Raw genomic sequence first — 17,918 nt, forward strand, 5'->3', positions numbered from 1 at the left:
TCCCAAGCGCTTAGTACAGTGCTCTGCACACAGTAAGCGCTCAAATACGATTGATGATGATGTATATGTTTGTACGTATTTATTACTCTATTTTACTTGTACATATTTTATTTATTTTATTTTGTTAATAAGTTTTGTTTTGTTATCTGTCTCCCCCTTCTAGACTGTGAGCCCACTGTTGGGTAGGGACCGTGTCTATATGTTGCCAACTTGTACTTTCCAAGCACTTAGTACAGTGCTCTGCACACAGTAAGCGCTCAATAAATACAATTGATTGCCTGATTCTATTGGTCAGGTCATCAATTTGGCCCTGAAGTTTTTGAACCTCAGTAGCTTTAAAGTTTACAATGATGTCTTGGCTCTTCTTTCACTACAGCCTGCACGTGTCTTCACTTCCTGCTATCTGGCAACATCTGCTGTCAGTCTCCAGGTGAGAGGATGGATGGTTCAGCGCAAGCCTGCACTGCTCCCACAAAAACAATTTCAGCATGTGAGTCCAGCCGGCGGTATGTTTTACTCTTCTTATTGAATTTTATCTTCCAGTTATGAAGAGGAGGATTAGATTTTTAGAGTTTAACGTCTCTAGCCCGCTTACTCTGAGTCGTTCGAGGGATGGGCATTGTGTCTTAGTTGGCGTGGTGGTTTGCACATTGTAAGAATTTCCCAAATAGTAGGTGCAAGGTGGGAGACAGAAAAGTATTAGGTTGCAGGCCAAGTTTCCTTTGCTGTAGGTAACTCCTGCCGCCCTAAGGCTACCCGAGGGAATGTTGGCAAAGCTTAAAACTGTGTTTTCTCTGCTCTTCCTCCATCTGCAGTGGAGCGATGGGTGCAGAGAGAGTGGGTAGGCTTCACCTTTAAAGCAGGCTGGGTAAAAGCAGCCAGACAGGGACTTGTTGTTTTTCCTCTGGGAGGCTGTGGTATTTTAAGGGCTTATTGTAGCTTTCCCAGTGTCACCACCATTATCAGCATCATTCGGGGCTGTCCCAGGGGAGGCTCAGGGCACGCGTTTGTCCCTAAGGCTGCATTCCCTCCAAGCTGCAGTCCCAGCGCGGCCTGTGCTTGGCACCTGCAGACGAGCTACGGTCCGACACAGCATGGAGGGAACGGTCCCGACGGGAGCCAGACAGCAGAAGAGAGGTTGAAAGGTTGGTGATTTATCAGTTACCTGATTGATCAACACAGTAAGATGGAGCCCAGCTTTTGCAGTCCCTCTTCTCAATCAACTGCAGGGTCCTTGCCTGGCCTCCACAATTATTAGTCTTCCGCAGAGTGGACAGAGGTCCTCCTTGCCACTGGCGGTGGCTGTACAAGCCCTCCAAATTTGAGGCGCAGGACACTAGCATGAAGCAGCTTGTTAGTGGGGAACCCAGCCTCCCCCAAACAGCATGGTGCAACAAAGGCAAGATGGTTTGTACAAATAATAATTTTAATGGCAGTTAAATAAAAGCAAGATATTTGCACTATGTACATAGGTCCACTCAGGTTTGTCAGTTGGCCATGCACGACATATTGCACATATAAATAGTGTACAAAGGTTCTCGAAGGCATTTTAGCCGTACAAGAAGACTGCATAAAAAAGCTGTATTAAAAAATATTGAGCCATTTGTATTCTACAGCCAACTTCAAGCAGATACGAAAAACAATATCAAAAGAAACTGTTTAGAATTTGAAAATAATGATTAAAGCTTCATGTTGCCATATATACAGGTAAAAAAATACTTCAGGACCCTGCATTTCGCCCTTCAAGACGCAGCAATCAATATTCCTATTTATAGACTCAATCTTTGAATGTTTTTTAAACTGTATATACTCTTAGCCTAAAAAGTAAAGATACAGATTTTGAACTATCTGACAGATCAGGTATTTGTGCAGCCCTAGGAAATAGTAAAATACATTTTAATTTAGTGTTAAAGTGCACAGTACATTTGATAGGAAGCAATATGCTAGCTGCTGCTCCAAATTAAGTAAATAAACGCTTCATCTCTTGAAGGAAAGCTTTTGCTTTGGTTGAAGTTAAGGAATATTTGATGCATATTGGGGACTCCATGATGTTGTCTTTGCTCTCACCCTTCTCAAAGGTTGCTGCTGTTGAGAAATCAGTGTTGGCTTGCTGCTGTGCTGGAAATGCAGTCCACATTCACACGTGTTTGAGACTCAAGAAGATTAATTATTGGAATAGTGGCAGTCAAAGGCAGTGTCTGTTGTGTGAACATGCTTATAAATGGCCCCAAGTAGGTCCAAGTGTGATGGTAAGCTTAAATGATTCTTCTAAGCCCCAATCTTTTCCCTTAGCCTTTCTCTATCTATCTCCTCTCCCCCGCTTTGTGCTCTTGCTTCGCCCTTCCCCCTGCTGCACCGATCACTGTCGCTCACCTCTGTGCTACATGCAGCTTCCCCAGCTGTCGGCCCGCTGTCTTGCTCCTAACTTTTCAGCTCTCCGGGAAGGGGCTTTACTCTGTCGTACGATACTGCTTTGAAACCATGGGATTCCCCTCGCCCCGGCCTGGCCAGCCACTACCACGCAATAATATCAACTCCTCTGCACCTCGGAATCATCTTCTCTTTGAGAACTGGCGGTTGAGGAGGGGGCTTGTTTTCCTGAATCCAGGCCGGTGGGGCCGGCCTCGCCTTCCATTCCGTTTCCCCTTCTTTGTGGGAACCACTTCTGTCTTCCACTTCCCTTGTGCTGCTTTTCACTACTTGCCTCGACCCTGACCATAACCCTTGTTACAGTGCAAAATTATATTTCAAGACACACGCTGCTCACTCCTATCGCTTACCTAGCTGTGTTAAGTTTAATGCCTGGTGCACAGTACAGTAAGTGTCAAAAGTAGTTGTTCACATTGTCTTCAAGTTTCATCTTTCCTTTTTCATCACAGCTATTTACAGATACAAAGGTGGGTGCTCTTTTGTGTCCAATTGGTTTTCCCAGATGGGGACTTGGAATATAGGAAAGATCAGCCCAAGGTGAACAACGCACGGGCCCCAGGCAAGCTGTTCTGGCCTCTGGAGCACCTTGGAGCAACTGGCCTGTTTTTTTGTTGCTTTGGGATTCCCCCCCCCCCCCTTTCACGGTACAGGGTTAGCTAGAAAAATGATTACTGAGGTCTAACTACTGCACACCAAATAGGATAAAAAATAACTGAATATTTATAATATGAAAATAAAGTGTTTAACCACAAAAAAGCAGTAATAAAATACAGTTTCCTAATTTACATTTTGCATCCAAAGGATGAATAAAACCTCACTAATAAATAATATTTATATAAATATTTTCTTATGTCTAAATATTTTTAAAAGGCAATGGTTTGAAGTTACTCGCCAGGAAAAATTTGGTGGCAAAAACCTGATTCTTCTTCTCCTCCTCCTCCTCCTCCCCAGGATGCTGATTGCGGGACAGGCCGGTATACTGCTTGGGAAGAAGATTCACGCCGGCACCAGGAAGGAGAAGAGGGGGGAGAAGCCCCGGGGCCCGGTCTTAGAGGAGAAAAGTCTCAGTCCTGAAAGACAGGAATTACGCAGTGGAATGAAAGTACGTTGGCCGGCGGTTTGGGAAGGGGCGGGTCCAACGGAGGAGCAGGGTGGCAGGGCTCTGGACCTCCGCGGGAGGAATACTGTGGCAGCGGCGACAACTTCACGTGAACAGGGTTTTGCTTACGGTGACGTCCAGCAATGCTTGAACGGTGCTGCTCACTTTCACCAGCCCCTTCTCCTCTAAGATGTGGTGGGGGAGGCAGAGTTTCTCCTAAGAAGAGAGAGAAAGCCCGAGTGATTAGCGGCTCTGATTGCAAGGCTGGCACGGCCCTGAAGCAGCGGGGGTGGGAGGGGAGAGTCAGTTCGGGGCCCCGGAACCGCAGGGCCCAAACCTGACATTAATAGCCACCCCGTGTCACCAAGTGGACAACGTTGCCACTTGCCCTGCTCTTCCCCGCAGCAGCAACCCGTGGGCCTGGTGGGCCAAGCCAACCTCTCCCTTTCCCATCCTTCAGGGCTGAGCTGAGAGCAGTGCCAGCCGACAGATGAGACACCGTTCGCGGCGTTGGGAACGGGAGGAACCGGCGCCCGTGCTTCAGCCTGCGGTCAGCTTTACCTCTGGAACACGTGGGCCAGGTGGGAAAGCACTTTTAAAGGTAAGGCGACTCTCTGAATGGACCCCCCCCCAAAAGCTTAACTGTCTCAATGTGGTGCTTTTGCCTCCTTTGCCCACCTCGGGACAGACACACAAGAACATCTTCCAGCCCCCGGCCTGGGTGGTATAAACTAGACTCTCCAAGGCTAGACATACGCCTCTTTTGAAATCATCATCAGAGGATTAGGTCTGAATTCAGTACAATTAGTTACTCTACCCGAGAAACAATGAAAAGGTCAGTAGATGTCCTTCACCGTATCAGATCACTTGTAAGCACTGAATTATATTAAATATCTGTTTGGAGTCACACAGTAAAAGCGCTGGCATGTTCCTTACTTAGTTTCAGTAAACTTCCAAATATTGAAAAGAGCAGCATGGTAGCCAAGCACTGAAATTCTTAGGCAGCCTCAGCAGACATCGCTATGCAACTGTGCTGGTGTGTTAATCGTGCCCACTCCTTTCTGCGTTTACCACCTTAAGGAAGCTGGTTCTGCATGGCACCCCCCACCCATACTAACCTCAGTGGGCCTAGCTCTGCTTGACCAACAGACAGCAGAAGCAGCGTGGCTCAGTGGAAAGAGCCCGGACTTGGGAGCCCAAGGTCATGGGCTCTAATCCCGACTCTTGCCACTTGTCAGCTGTGTGACTTCAGGCAAGTCACTTAACTTCTCTGGGCCTCAGTGACCTCATCTGTAAAATGGGGATTAAGACTGTGAGCCCCACGTGGGACAACTTGATCACCTCATAGAACAGTGCTTCACACATAGTAAGCGCTTAACAAATGCCATCATTATTATTATTTTTATTATTACCCCTGTCCTGAGGAGTCCTTCCTTTAAGAGGGGAGCATGAAGCTCTAGATTTCTGAATTGGACCGCCAGACTATTCAACCGAGATATAGAGCTGGGGAGGGAGAAGAATCAATTAAAAGTCAGCAAGGTTCTCTGTTTAACACTGCCCTGGCCAGCAGCTACGAACGAGAGACTGTTATTTTTCCGATTCACTGGTCAAAAGGACCAAACAAGCCCAGTTACTGGGGCTGCAATAGGAGCTGGTTGGCTTGAGAAGCAAGAAAGCTGGGAACATCCACTCACCCAGACACGGTTAAGATTTGGCCTTCTTTCTACTGTGCTGATAGACAAATAGATGGAAAAGAGCTGCCTGAGAAATACAAGTGTGTTGGGCATGGTGCTGCTTCTAGTCAAAGTCACTAGCTGACGCTTCAACTAAGGCTGGGCCATAAGCAGTTTCCTACTAAGGCTTAATGTGTCCAACTTACTGGTTCAGACGTGCTGTGTTTCAGCCGCAAAGTTCAGCTTAAAGCCATGACCAGCTTTTAAAGGAACTGCTTCTGACGCTTTCCTTGAAAGACATACTATGCCAAATTAAACTACATCATTATTTGCAAATAATAGCACATTTGCTGTCTTGCTAGCCAAAAAATGAGATGACATTTCATTATGCGTTTCTATTCCCTAAGTTCATAAGACCACTGCATTGCAAATAAAGTAGCCCTTTGGGGCTAGCCATTCACCTTATGCCTCTCTCTACTGAAAGGCCAGGCCATCATTCGGCACCAATAATGGGAACAAACCCACAGATGGAACTAGCAATTGGGGGAACAGTTAAGAAATGCCCGTCTCCATTTATGTTCCTTCACTTAAGAGGGAAAAACTTTACTTGGGTACCATTTGCTCTCATTCTTCTGATTACTGTATATATGTTTGTACATATTTATTACTCTACTTTACTTGTACATATCTATTCTATTTTGTTAGTATGTTTGGTTTTGTTCTCTGTCTCCCCCTTCTAGACGGTGAGCCCACTGTTGGGTAGGGACCATCTCTAGATGTTGCCAACTTGTACTTCCCAAGCGCTTAGTACAGTGCTCTGCACACAGTAAGTGCTCAATAAATACGATTGATTGATTGATCGATTACTAGGGCTTTTCATTTACAGGAAATCCACACACTTGGACTGTGTCCAACCTGATTATATCTTTTGTACAGTGCTTGGCACAGTACTTATATACCATTATTTAAGTGCTTAATTACCATTATTACTATTATTATTACTATTAATAACCTCCCATCAGACCCTGATTTTTGTTCCTTTTAGACACAGTGGGATCTTTCTGAATCTCATTTGCCTTTCCAAGACCTCAGCTCTCCTGGGAAACTGGACATTGCTCCCCCTCTTTGTGGGCAGCTATTTGGAAAAAAAATAATTTTAAATATTAGAGGGGAAGATTGGCCAGAAACATTTTGCTTAGCTCAAGCGAAATGTTTAGAATTCAGAAGCCAGAAAAATTCTGATAGCCATTTCACCACTTTGTTAGTCTAGTGAGATTGAGGCATTACCTTCAGTGAGCCCTGTGTAATAATAATAATAATAATGATGATGATGGTATTTGTTAAGCACTTACTACGGGCCAAGCCCTGTTCTAAGTGCTGTGGTAGATACAAGGTAATTAGGCTGGACACAGTCCCTGTCCCATGTGGGGCTCACATTCTGAGTTCCCATTTTACAGGTGAGGGAACTGCGGCACAGAGAAATGAAGTAAGTTGCCCAAGGTTACACAGCAGGCAAATGGCAGAGCTGGGATTAGAACCCATGTCCTTCTGGCTCCCAGGCCCTCGCTCTATCCACTGTGCACACAGCTTCCACTTATGTTTATATTCGGCACATGACAAAATTTAGTAAATAATCACACCCCAAACTACAATGAGAGGATGTTGGCCCTAAAGACACAAAGCCTGATGCTGTACATTACGATGCGCATCCCACAAAACAGCATGGCCTGTGGAAAGAGCCCAGGACGGGGTCAGGAGACCTGCATTCTACATCCCAGCTCCTCCACTTCAATGCTCTCTGAGCCTCAGTTTCCTCCTCCGTGAAATCGATTATTAAATACCACTTTTTGCTTCCTCTTGTGCTGTGAGCCCCCTAAGGGGTGGGGATCGGGGCTCATCAGATGACCTTTTGTCTATCCCAGCGCTTAAACATTGTGCTTGGCAAATAAAAACCCCACCACCATCTAAAAAAACATTTCAAGCGAACATTATCAAACAATGCTCTAAGCAGAATTTTTACCCAAAGTCACCAATGAACCCTGACAACACTCATCTGGCCTCATTTCACTCTGGGAACTAAAATTAAAACCGGATGGAATGAAATGATCCGAGGGATCAGTATGTAGGGACCGTGTGGATCCCCGTCCCCTAAATAACTTGCAAATTGGCAGCAATTATGTTACATTTCGGCATTTGTCATTAACAGGGTGGAAGAGCACTCATTAAAACACTACGCGGTTAGAGCCAAGTTGAGACAAGCCCCAGCGTATCGAGAGCTAGCAACTGACCTTACGAGAGCAAAGCGCTTATTCTGAATCGGAACGGTAAGTTTACCCTGGCAAGGAGAAGGCCGCACATAAATGTCTTTTAGCCGCGAGTGAAGCAGAAGCCGGAGCTGGAGGCCAGAAGAGACCTTGACAGAGCAGCTGGTCTCGGCCCCTGGCCACAGGCCCCCGGGGATGGCAGCGCTGGGGAGCGCGACTGGCACGTCTGCAAGCAAGGTGGGAAGACAGAAACGTGCCAGGAACACACGACTTAAACCTCAAGAAACTTGGTCGCCAGTGATGTTTGGGGCAGGGTAGGAGAGCAAGCTGGTGGTGGTGGTGGTGGTGGCAGCGGCAGCAGCTGTTCGCTTGTGGGTGTAAAGAAGGCAGACACACAAAGCTGAAAATAGCAACTCTAGGCGGAAGGCTCCAGATGTGTTACTATAAATCTGAATTGGACTAAAAAAATGCAGCTTGCTCTTTCTCAAGTTATATTCCTACCTTCACCCGGAAAAGAATTTAGGAGCCCATTTTCTCACTCAAATAGACAGCTGGGTAGGGCAGAAAACTGGTGCCAGTTGTGACTTAGTAAATCGCCATGTTTAAAAGAAACCGAACTACCCAAGCACTCTGATCAAGGTTACCTACAATTAAACTGGTAATTCCCTTAGACTCTGTGTTCACTTTTCTCAGGCCCTTATCAATAATACCTACTAAGCGCTTACTTTGTGCAGAGCAGTGAACTAAGTGATCTTAAGGATGTGGAGAAAACCCCCACTTCCTTCCCAGTGATTCTACATGAAAACCACTGAGTATTGGGAAGAGTAAGATTTAGTATTATAGTGGTCAATTATCTTCCTCTTTGGAGAAATAGAGAACCCAATTATAGCTACCAGTCCAATGCAAATTAGAGTTTTGAATTTCTTATTACGATTGTATTTAACTGCTATGTGTTAAGCACTGGGACAGACAAATTAATCAGGTTGAACACCGTCCTCGACCCACATGGGGTTCAGTTTCAGGTAGGAGATAAGACAGGTGTCGAATCCCCATTTTACAGATGAGGAAACAGAGGCACAGGGGAATTAAGTGACTTGCCCAAAGTCACATAGCAGGCAACTGGGAGAGCTAGGATTAGAAGCTACTGTATTGTCCCAAGCACTTAGTACGCTACTCTGTACGCAGTATACACTCAATAAATATGACGGAATGAATCAGCCCAGCCCTGGGCACTTTCCACTAGGCTTCTAGCCTGTCAGCTCATTTTGAGCAGGAAACGTGTCTACTGTTATACTCTTCCACCCACTTAACTCTGCACGGAGTAAGCGCTCAAATATGATTGACTAATCCATCCATCACTTGGCCTAACTGTCCCTCAGGTGGAGGGAAGCCCCCGGAACAGTTGGCCTCTCCACCACCCCTTGAAAGGTTAACTCAAGTCAAGCATGTGAGTAATCTGCTAAAATTTACAGGCAAAATGAGGGCCCAGCTACCCAGCTAGGTTCACTTTCATCTACCCCAGTGCTTACAACAGTGCTTGGCACATAGTAAGTGCTTAATAAATGCCATCATCATGAACTGTGTCCAACCTGATCAGCTCAGCCCTTTAGAACAGTGCCTGATACCTAGTATTAATAATTAATATAAATTAATTACTTAATGTCTATTAATGTAAGCTCGATATAGGCAGGGAACATGTCTGCTAATTTCTTTGTATTGTACTCTCCCAAACAGTACAGTGCTCTGCAAATAAAAAGTGCTTAACATACAGTGCTCTGCACGCATTAAATGCTCAATAAATACAATTGAACAAAGAGATACCTTTAAAAGAAAATATTATCACTCTGAATTGCTCTAGTTGCCCTTCCACGAATCCCACTTCTGCACATCTCAGTGCCAACTTCAGGAAGTACAAGTTGAATCAGGCTCTCACGTATGGTTTTATATCAAGCCTGAGTGAAATGCTAAAAGGCCAATTCCACTTTTTGGAAGATCGACTTTACCCTTTTGTTTTTTTCCTTTCTCCTGCAAAAGGCTTTGAAGTAAGCGGTCATCAAGATCTGGAGGACAGAAAGTAAATTTCTTTGGGGATTCCGGCACCACCCATTAATGCTCTTAACAGCACGGCACACTTGCACAAAGCTTGTCTCCCTAAGGGAGCAATTACCAGCAGAACGGTACTCACCCAGGACGGGTGAAAGGCCCGGAACCGGCGGCAGCGGCACACGTTCACCTAAAGCAGCGGGGTGCACGGAAGAATCCAAGCCAGGTCCCCCGAGGACGGTGGGGAGGGTGAAGGTGACGGTGTTTAATGACTGGCAAGGGTCTGCCCACATCTCCCAGACCCGCGCTGTGCGTCTGGCTCAGAACTGACCAAAAGAAAGAGATGTCCACGGGCCCCAAACCACTCGCTCCCCTTCTTGCCACATCCTGGGTCCTCCGAGCCCAGCAGAGCCGGGGGCCAGATGGGGAGGGACCTGGGGATCCAAAACCCTAAAGCAGTCACCCTACAGATACCACACAGATGATGGGAGAACACAAGTGGAAGGAAATTAGTCAAATGGAAAAACAGGATATTTAATAGCCTTTAATCTAACTCTTGTCCTCCTTAAAAACAAAACCAAACCAAAAAAACGCCCTCAAACTTACTTGGGGATCTACTGCCGCGAGATTAACAGAGAGAGGTCACAGGAGTTGGGACGAAGGAAGGTGAAGGATGAAATGAAAATACCTGTGATACGGCAGCTAAAGCGGAGCATTTGAATGTGCACGCGAATAGATTATGCAGACAGAGTACTCCAGTGGTAGATTACATACATAAAAACTATGGAAAGTAGGTGGAAAAGACAAAAGCCTATTAGGTCCCAGGCGCAAGCCGAAGTTGATGGGGTTTTCTCCCCGTGGGCCAGGAGGGTGCCAACGGTCTTTCGAATGGGACGGAAATCCAAGTGCAGGATGTCAGACGGAGAGCAGAGGTCAGCCTATCCCGAAGGGCAGCAGGCAGAACAGAAAAAGACAGTGCACAGAATTAAAAATACAAAAGAGGCATCAGTGGGAGAGTAGCATAATATTCCCGTTGCTGACTTTTTCTCCATTCGTTAGCCACAAACCCTTTCTCCCCTGCAAAAATGAATGCTGACACGACAGAAGAACACAGCCCGTCTACTCTGCCCAAATATTATCCAAACTAAAACTGCATGACAGCCATCCACAGCCTATTATTCTCTGCCTGGGAAAGTCCAGAAAAAATATGAATTTTGTCATCAGTTTGCTTCCCTCCTACTAGGAATCTGATGAACAAACAATCCTGTTGGTTGGCTGTACCCCAGGCTACCCAATGACATGAAGACAAAAAGACAATGGATGGCTAAGATTTTGGAAGTATTTCAAGCTCGTTCTTCTCCCTAGAACTTAGGTTGAGGAGGGGGAGAAAGTCACCAAACTCCCTGAATTCAGCCTTTTACACCGACACTTCAAGACCATGAAGTCTTATCTGGTGTAAGAGGATTCACACAGTTTTTCAATACATCAAGAGTGAGACTAGTCCTGCTGCCAAATCATAGGAATATTTCTGTCCTAATCTTACCCACGAAGAATATTATTTGACAATTATCTGGAGGGTTTCTTTAGGTGGGCTGTTTGGCCAGCCAAATGTTCTTATACTGAGGCAGGCCACCATTATAAAAAGGCTACCATTACTAACTATAAGGAAGTACATTATGCAACTGTTATGTTTACCCAAGTTCAAACAAGTGGCATTTAATTCTGAAAGAGCAAAAGGTACAGGAAAAGCATACTAAATGAATGTGATCTCCAGCAGCATTATTCTCTCTACAAAAAGTAAATGGCTTTTCAAACGCCCTACACTGTTAACTCTAAGCGCAGGCCCATGCACAGAAAATAAATTCAGCCAGACAAGAGAAGTTCTTTAAGGCATGACCAAGTTTACTTTTTAAACTAGGTAAAAGGCCTTAAAATGCCAGCAAAATATTTCCTACAAAGGTTTCTTTTTTTGGTTGGGTTTTTTGGGTTTTTTTTGTTTTTTTGCCAGTGTCAAACCCCAAGACTCCAAGCAGACAGGTGCAAGGCAACCTATTAGCAGTGCATCTTAATGAGCCATAAACTATCCAAGGGAACAGAAACTGTTTTTCCCCATACCTACCGGGCACTCTTAAATGCACGAACACGACAAAAGTCCAGGCAGGAAACCCCAGTTTCCTGATCTAGGACGCACACTTGGGGAGCAGGGTTTTTCTCAGTGGATACCGAGACTCCTGGAGGAAATTAGAGAAGCAGCTACTTTAAAGGTTTCTGAAGCCTGAAAGCAGCTGTTTGGAGATCTAATTTCATAGGAGAAGAACTGGGAGAGGGGGAGACGGGGCTGATGGAGGATTAGCAGTTTGAGGCAACGAAGCCGAAGCATGCAAAAAAAAAAAAAAAAAATCCCTACCGCGAAGCTGTGAGGAAATCAATAAAATCCGAGCAAGCCAGGAAAAAAGCCAAGAGAAACGGTGACACTTATAAACTGAAATGCGATACCAGTGGCATTTTCTCATTAAAAGCAAGCAATCGTTGTGGGAGTGAATGTTTTGGAATATTTTCCATTTCCGGGACCAGGCCCGAGGACTGAATTTGAAGAATCTCTGTGGGTTTTCTGTTATCATCCCAATGATCTATCTGAAGCAACAGGACCCACGGAAAAATCAACCAGTGCTCTTCCCTAATAGAGACAACAAAATAGGGAAGGGAAAGGGAGGGAAGGGAGAGAGGGAGAGCTGAGCCTCCGATATGAGTGTGGATTGGTTCTCCCTGGCTTATGAGCAACTTCAAAATGCTGAGCCGTTTTCTATCCAGGGGGTTTAATCCCACCCAAAAACCTGAATTTGGGCTCCCACAGAAACCCTGATCCTAGTTAGTTTTTTGTTTGCTTTTTATTTAACCTGGACTGACCGCGGCCCCAGCGGACGAGGAACCTTGTTACAAGGTCAGAGGTGAGCAAGCCATTAAAATTAATAGGTACGGGAAAGACGGAGGTGAGACTGCTGGGGGGGACTTGGGAGTTTTTTGACCTTTGTATTTTCTAAATGTCAGCCATAACAGTGAGTTTAGAGGTTACGTTTTCTCCCTTTTTATTAAACTGCCACAAAAAACAGCACAAGAGGAGAACCTTGGCTGATGGAAGATAACTGCACACAGTGGATGGGGTAGGGACCCTACCCAAACTTCAAAAGGCTGAGCAACTGATTTTAGACCAATCTCTAAATTGACAAGCTAGGCCTACGATTTAAGAGTTGCTCAATTCCCAATCTCAGGTTCTCAGACCCCCCTGACCTCCACCCCACTGTTGTACTACCAAAAGGAAAGGAAGCAGAGCCTGGGACCCAAGAGACACATCTGAACTCCAGTGTTTTAGTGATCCTTCGAAAGGATTGCCTGGTTAGACACCTTGATTTAAAAGTTCAAGGCAGAGTGAGTCTTCTACTAAAGGCCTCTAAAGGACTCAGATAGGACAGACCTCCAATCATGAGAAAGGGGCAAAAGTTAAAATTTAATAGGGGAAAAAAAAAAAAACCTGTCCAGATCCTATCAAGAATGTTACAAGTGGAAAAAAAGGCCTGCCTTCCCTCAGGGTAGTACTGAATTCTACACCCTGGAGCTGGTTTCACCAGAAATGTGATCAGAAACCCGCTGAATAAGCTATCTCTAAAATCTCCGCTCCACACTACAGCTACCAAGGCTGTTGGGTCACTGGCAAATCACCGACGGGACCTTCTACATGCCTGGCGCTGTGGCTGTCGGATGAAACCTTAACCCTCCTGAGATCTGACCCCCAGAAGTTCTGGCTCTGTGCGTGTCGCACTACGTGTTCATATTCCGCTCATGCAGACCAACCAAGCAAGACACTTACCCGGTCGGAGAACTGATAGGCTTCAGGCATGAGGCTTGGGAGGGAGGGAGGGAGGGAAGGAGGATCCAAAAGGGTTTGGTAAAAAGAAGAAGAGAGCTGTGAGGAGCAGGTACCTTGAGGATTCAGGCCTATACACTTCCCAATAGCGATCCACGCCCAACAGCCTCAAAAGCCTCAGTCCAGTCTGATTATGCAGGAGGATAAACTGAGACATAAATGAAACCTTTTTCAGTGCCCCCAGAAGTCACCCTATCCTCTCCTGGGGTCAGACTGTAAGTCCTTATCCAGACAGCCAAAAGCACCTCGTGAAACAAAATGTATACGTATTCCAGGAACATACACCCACTCATCCATAGCATATACATCTCATCATTAGGAAAGGGGTATTTGCAGAGGCCCAGGGATGATCAAAATAGGAAAACAGGAGAGACATCTCATCATTAGGAAAGTGGTATCTGTAGAGGCTCAGAGATGATCAGAATAGGAAAACAGGAGAGATCGCCCCTCAAATGTCCCAGACAAACTTTCCAGAGAGAGAGAGAGAGAGAGAGCGCAAGCGCACGGACGGGCAGGAGCTGCTTCTCCCATAAGGGATCTCACACACTAAAGGAGGCTTGAGTGCTCAGAACACGGCTCCTCAGTGTGAGATGTCCTGTCAGGGGTTTCAAAGAAAACGGCTCTAATGACGCATTCCTTCCTCCAGCGTGCCTACGGTGGGGAGTTCAGCCAGAACGGTAGGCCGAATGACCTGTCCCGAGCTCTCTCTGGCCTAAACTTGGTCCGAGCCTGGCAGGCCCCTCCACAATCCTGGGTTTCTACAAAAAGACTCGGTCGTGCAGCCCTCTGTCTTGCTAACCCCCAGGGTTGGCTGGCCAGCTGGCTCCGACTACACCCTCGGCCTTACCAAGACCCTGGTTCCCACAGGGCCGGGGCCAACAGAAGCACTCCGGAAGACAGATTCCAAGATTCTTCCTTTGCTCCAGCCTCCTCACGGTGGGGGATAAAGCCAAAAGAGGTAAGTTGCCCCAGCCCCCAACCCCCTGGGCTCAGCCCACACAAAACTCTTTACTCCTTCCTCACTTCAATTATCAACTGCTGCTATCGATTGTGTGCCTACTGTGTGCAGACCACTGAACTGCGTGCTTGGGAGAGCACAATAGAAGTCACAAACAAAAAAGACTGCTAACTGCATGGCCGAGTGGACAGAGCCCGGGCCTCGGAGTCAGAAGGACCTGGGTTCTAAGCCTAGTCCGCCGTGGAGCCTTAGGCAAGTCTTTTCAATCAATCAATCAATGGTATTTACTGAGCACTTACCATGTGCGGAGCATTGTACTAAGCACATGGGAGAGCACAATACATTTCTCTGCCTCAATTTCCTCATCTGTAAAATGGGGATTAAGACTGGAAGCCCCATGTGGAACAGGGACCGTTACCAACCGGATTGACCTGCACCTACCCCAATGCTTAGTACGGTGCCTGACATATAGTAAGTGCTTAAAGAATGCCATTAAATAAAGTCCTCCAAAGCAGTCAGAGCACCGTGACAGTTTCAAAACAGGAAAATCCCTTAGAAAGGAGAAAAACGGTCATCCTAAATTTACGAGGTTTCCTTCCATTTGACTGCCACTTAGGACAGGGCGAGGATTCTCCCCCGCACTGACCCACCTGCTTCTTGTGTGCCTACCACAAGTACCAAATGCAGAGCGCTGCACACAGTAGGCACTCAACAAATCTGGGGCTTTTGATGGTTTTCCTGTGCTTGCGGGAAGCTGCAGTGGACACGGCCACGTCCCCGATGCTTCCGACGTCTCCTCTCCCTCACCCACCCACCCACTGCCGCACCCTGGCAATCAGTCCCTCAACTTCTGGGACCAACTGTGGACAGGGAGAAGTTGGGCCTGGATCCTTACCAGTCATTTCCTCATTTCCTCCCTGGGCTGGTGAGGGGCTGGGGAGATGGCCAGGCAGCTGGCTGAACAAGACTTTTTCTCCTTTTCCATCCTTAGAGGGCTTAGTGCAATCCAAACAAAACAAGTTTCAGGGATAGTAAAGTCTCCAGCTGAAAGGTCTCATTACGCCACAGCCTCCGATTTCCGCTACGACCTTAATGAAACAGGTCTGATTCTCGATATGAGGGGGTCCCACCGACAGGACGGAACAAAAACACGCAGCCCCTGCCAGATGCCCCGAAGTTGAGCGAATCCCAGCCCAGCTGGGCAAAGGCTGCGGACGGGTAGGAAGTACAACCACTTGGCACCGGGCGGCTCAAAAACCCAAGGCGACAGAAACATCTATTATTTGGCCCTGGAGGGACAGAGGGTTAGTCTTGCTGTGGGCCCGGCATTTGCTCCCCGCACTGACCCCGTTCTGACCAAAAAAGGGACAAGGTGATTCTGCCCTGGCTGCACTGCCACCCTTTCGCTCTGCTCCAACTCAGCCGACTGAACTCATGGCCCATCTAGGTCCCTGTCACACACAAAATGGTCCCTGTGTGGAAAAAGTACACGTGACCACCCAAAAGGGGTCAAACACTTTCAAGAGCCCCGATGAGGTCGGTGCCTCCCTACTCAAAATTCGAACCACGACTGCTCCGTCAGCGCCCTCCCCTTTCGCTTCTCAGCATCTTTCCCGGTTTCCCCCGCAGCTGCTTTTCGCTCTCGTTTCTTCCTGGTTCAGGGACCCCCTAGGGATCAGGGACTTCGAACCCAGCAGAGTTATCATCAGAAGCCGCAGGCGAGCTGCCTGCTGTCTCCTCCATGAGGCCCTTCCCTGCATCCCACCCAGGCCCAGGGGGCTCGCTCCATAGCGCAAGCCCAGCCTTTATCCTGGATTTTTCACAGTGAGCTTCTGAGTGAAAAGAGTAGTACGTCTGCCTCGAAACAGTCATTCAGCGAACTTACAACATACGGTACAGGACTGATGCAGGGCTGGGTCCCCTCAGCCAACACACACAGCCCACCGCTCGGCCTTCTCTCATTCTACCATGGGCCCGCTTGGTACCTTGCCACCTTGGTAAACTTGCCGACGACCATTTCCCAGCCAAACCACCAGATAAAAATTCTACTTAGTGAATGGTCTTGGCTGGAACCGGCATGAAATCCCCCTTACTTCTGTCCCGGCCCTCACCATCTGCTAAATGCCTACTGGGCTGAATTCAGTGATCCTACTAAATGTGGCCTAAGTTGCTTTAGAAGTTTTCCCTAAGACTTTGGTGATAGGAAATCTCTTCAAAATGACGGTCCTTCAATTGCAGTGTGGCACATCTGCTCTCAAAATGTCTCCCTTCACTGTAGAGATGACGGAAGTCTTTGGGGAAAATGAGATCACTTGAAAACACCTAATCTTTGCGGGACTGCCAATTTAAGAATAATACCCGTTCCCTGGACCTGTAAAATTCAGAAAGGCTAACTTCTGTGTTAGATCAATCAGTAGCAGTTTCTGATTTTCCATTTCAACAGTCACATGGTTGCTCAAAAGGCACCTCGGCAAGGCTACTTAATCAATAAACTGTGTCAGGTGCAGCTTTCTGAAACTTTCTTGGATTTTCTCCAGGAAAAAAATGTAATGCAATTCCACATGTCACCCCAAGCATGAAAAGGAAAGAATGTGGTTCCTATTAGCCCAACAAGGCAGGAGTATTGCAGGCAGGGTCATTTTGACTCGGCACACTTGGGAATCTCAAGCGTCTCTGATTAGAGCCCGATCACTCGGACAGCACAGCCAATTTGTCTGGATATTTGTTTGGCATTTCATTTCCTATTTCTTTCATTTCAACGACTCCTCATCACTTGCAACAAATGCATCCCCGCTTTCGGGGATTTCCATTTCAGTTGGCTCCTCTGGGCTTGGAAAAACTATTGAAGAGCATTAAACAACAGGGAGGTATAAAGAGGTCAAGCAGCCTTCCCCAACATGGTGACTGAGTGCCGAGTCTCTTATGGAAAAGCTCTGTAGCCCATAAGAGTCGCTGCAAATGTGTATATATTCATATTCAAAGTTCTGAACAGATGTAGGAGTATATACTTCTACAATATGTATATTGTACAATATATATACATATTGTATATATACAATATGCCTATTGTAGCAGTATATACTTCTACAATAATATACACATAACAAAAGCAGTTACCATGTATTTAAATATCGTTTGCAGGTTATCAGCCATTCAGAAGAAAAAAAGAATCCAGTCCCAATATAAAGACTTTAGAATTTTAGGTTAGGAAAAGGTAAGATTCCCTCTAAGGACAGGACAGGAAATTTCTCTACCAAGTCCCCATTTCCACCCACTCTTGAGATGAGGAGAGAAATACTCTCTCAGTTAAGTTGTGCGTTATCTAAACAAACCACTGAACCGTCCCAACCATGTATATGGTCAGACCAGTCCTTACGACTGTCATGAAAGGAAGAGATACTAATCAAATCACCGAAAAACGCACTGAAAAGAACACATTTTCTTTCCGGAATTCTGATGTGCTTTGCCAAATCTGCTTAGTGAAAACTGCGAGAAATCACTTTCCACCGTCTTTGTTTGTAACAAGCAA

The 17,918-nt window shown here is 46.4% G+C and overlaps 1 protein-coding gene across 1 annotated transcript in view; it reads right to left on the reverse strand.

The window, feature by feature from the left end:
* Positions 1–10,024: 10,024 nt before the first annotated feature.
* LRCH1 (leucine rich repeats and calponin homology domain containing 1) overlaps positions 10,025–17,918 on the reverse strand; it is a 128,576-nt gene continuing 120,682 nt past the window's right edge. Inside the window, exon 21 of the mRNA XM_038761643.1 lies at positions 10,025–10,447. Within this exon, the coding sequence (XP_038617571.1) occupies positions 10,247–10,447 (201 nt within the window). The 3' untranslated portion in view covers positions 10,025–10,246. The remainder of the gene's footprint in view (positions 10,448–17,918) is intronic.

This window comes from Tachyglossus aculeatus, chromosome 20, assembly GCF_015852505.1.
Source record: "Tachyglossus aculeatus isolate mTacAcu1 chromosome 20, mTacAcu1.pri, whole genome shotgun sequence".
Lineage (NCBI taxonomy): Eukaryota > Metazoa > Chordata > Mammalia > Monotremata > Tachyglossidae > Tachyglossus > Tachyglossus aculeatus.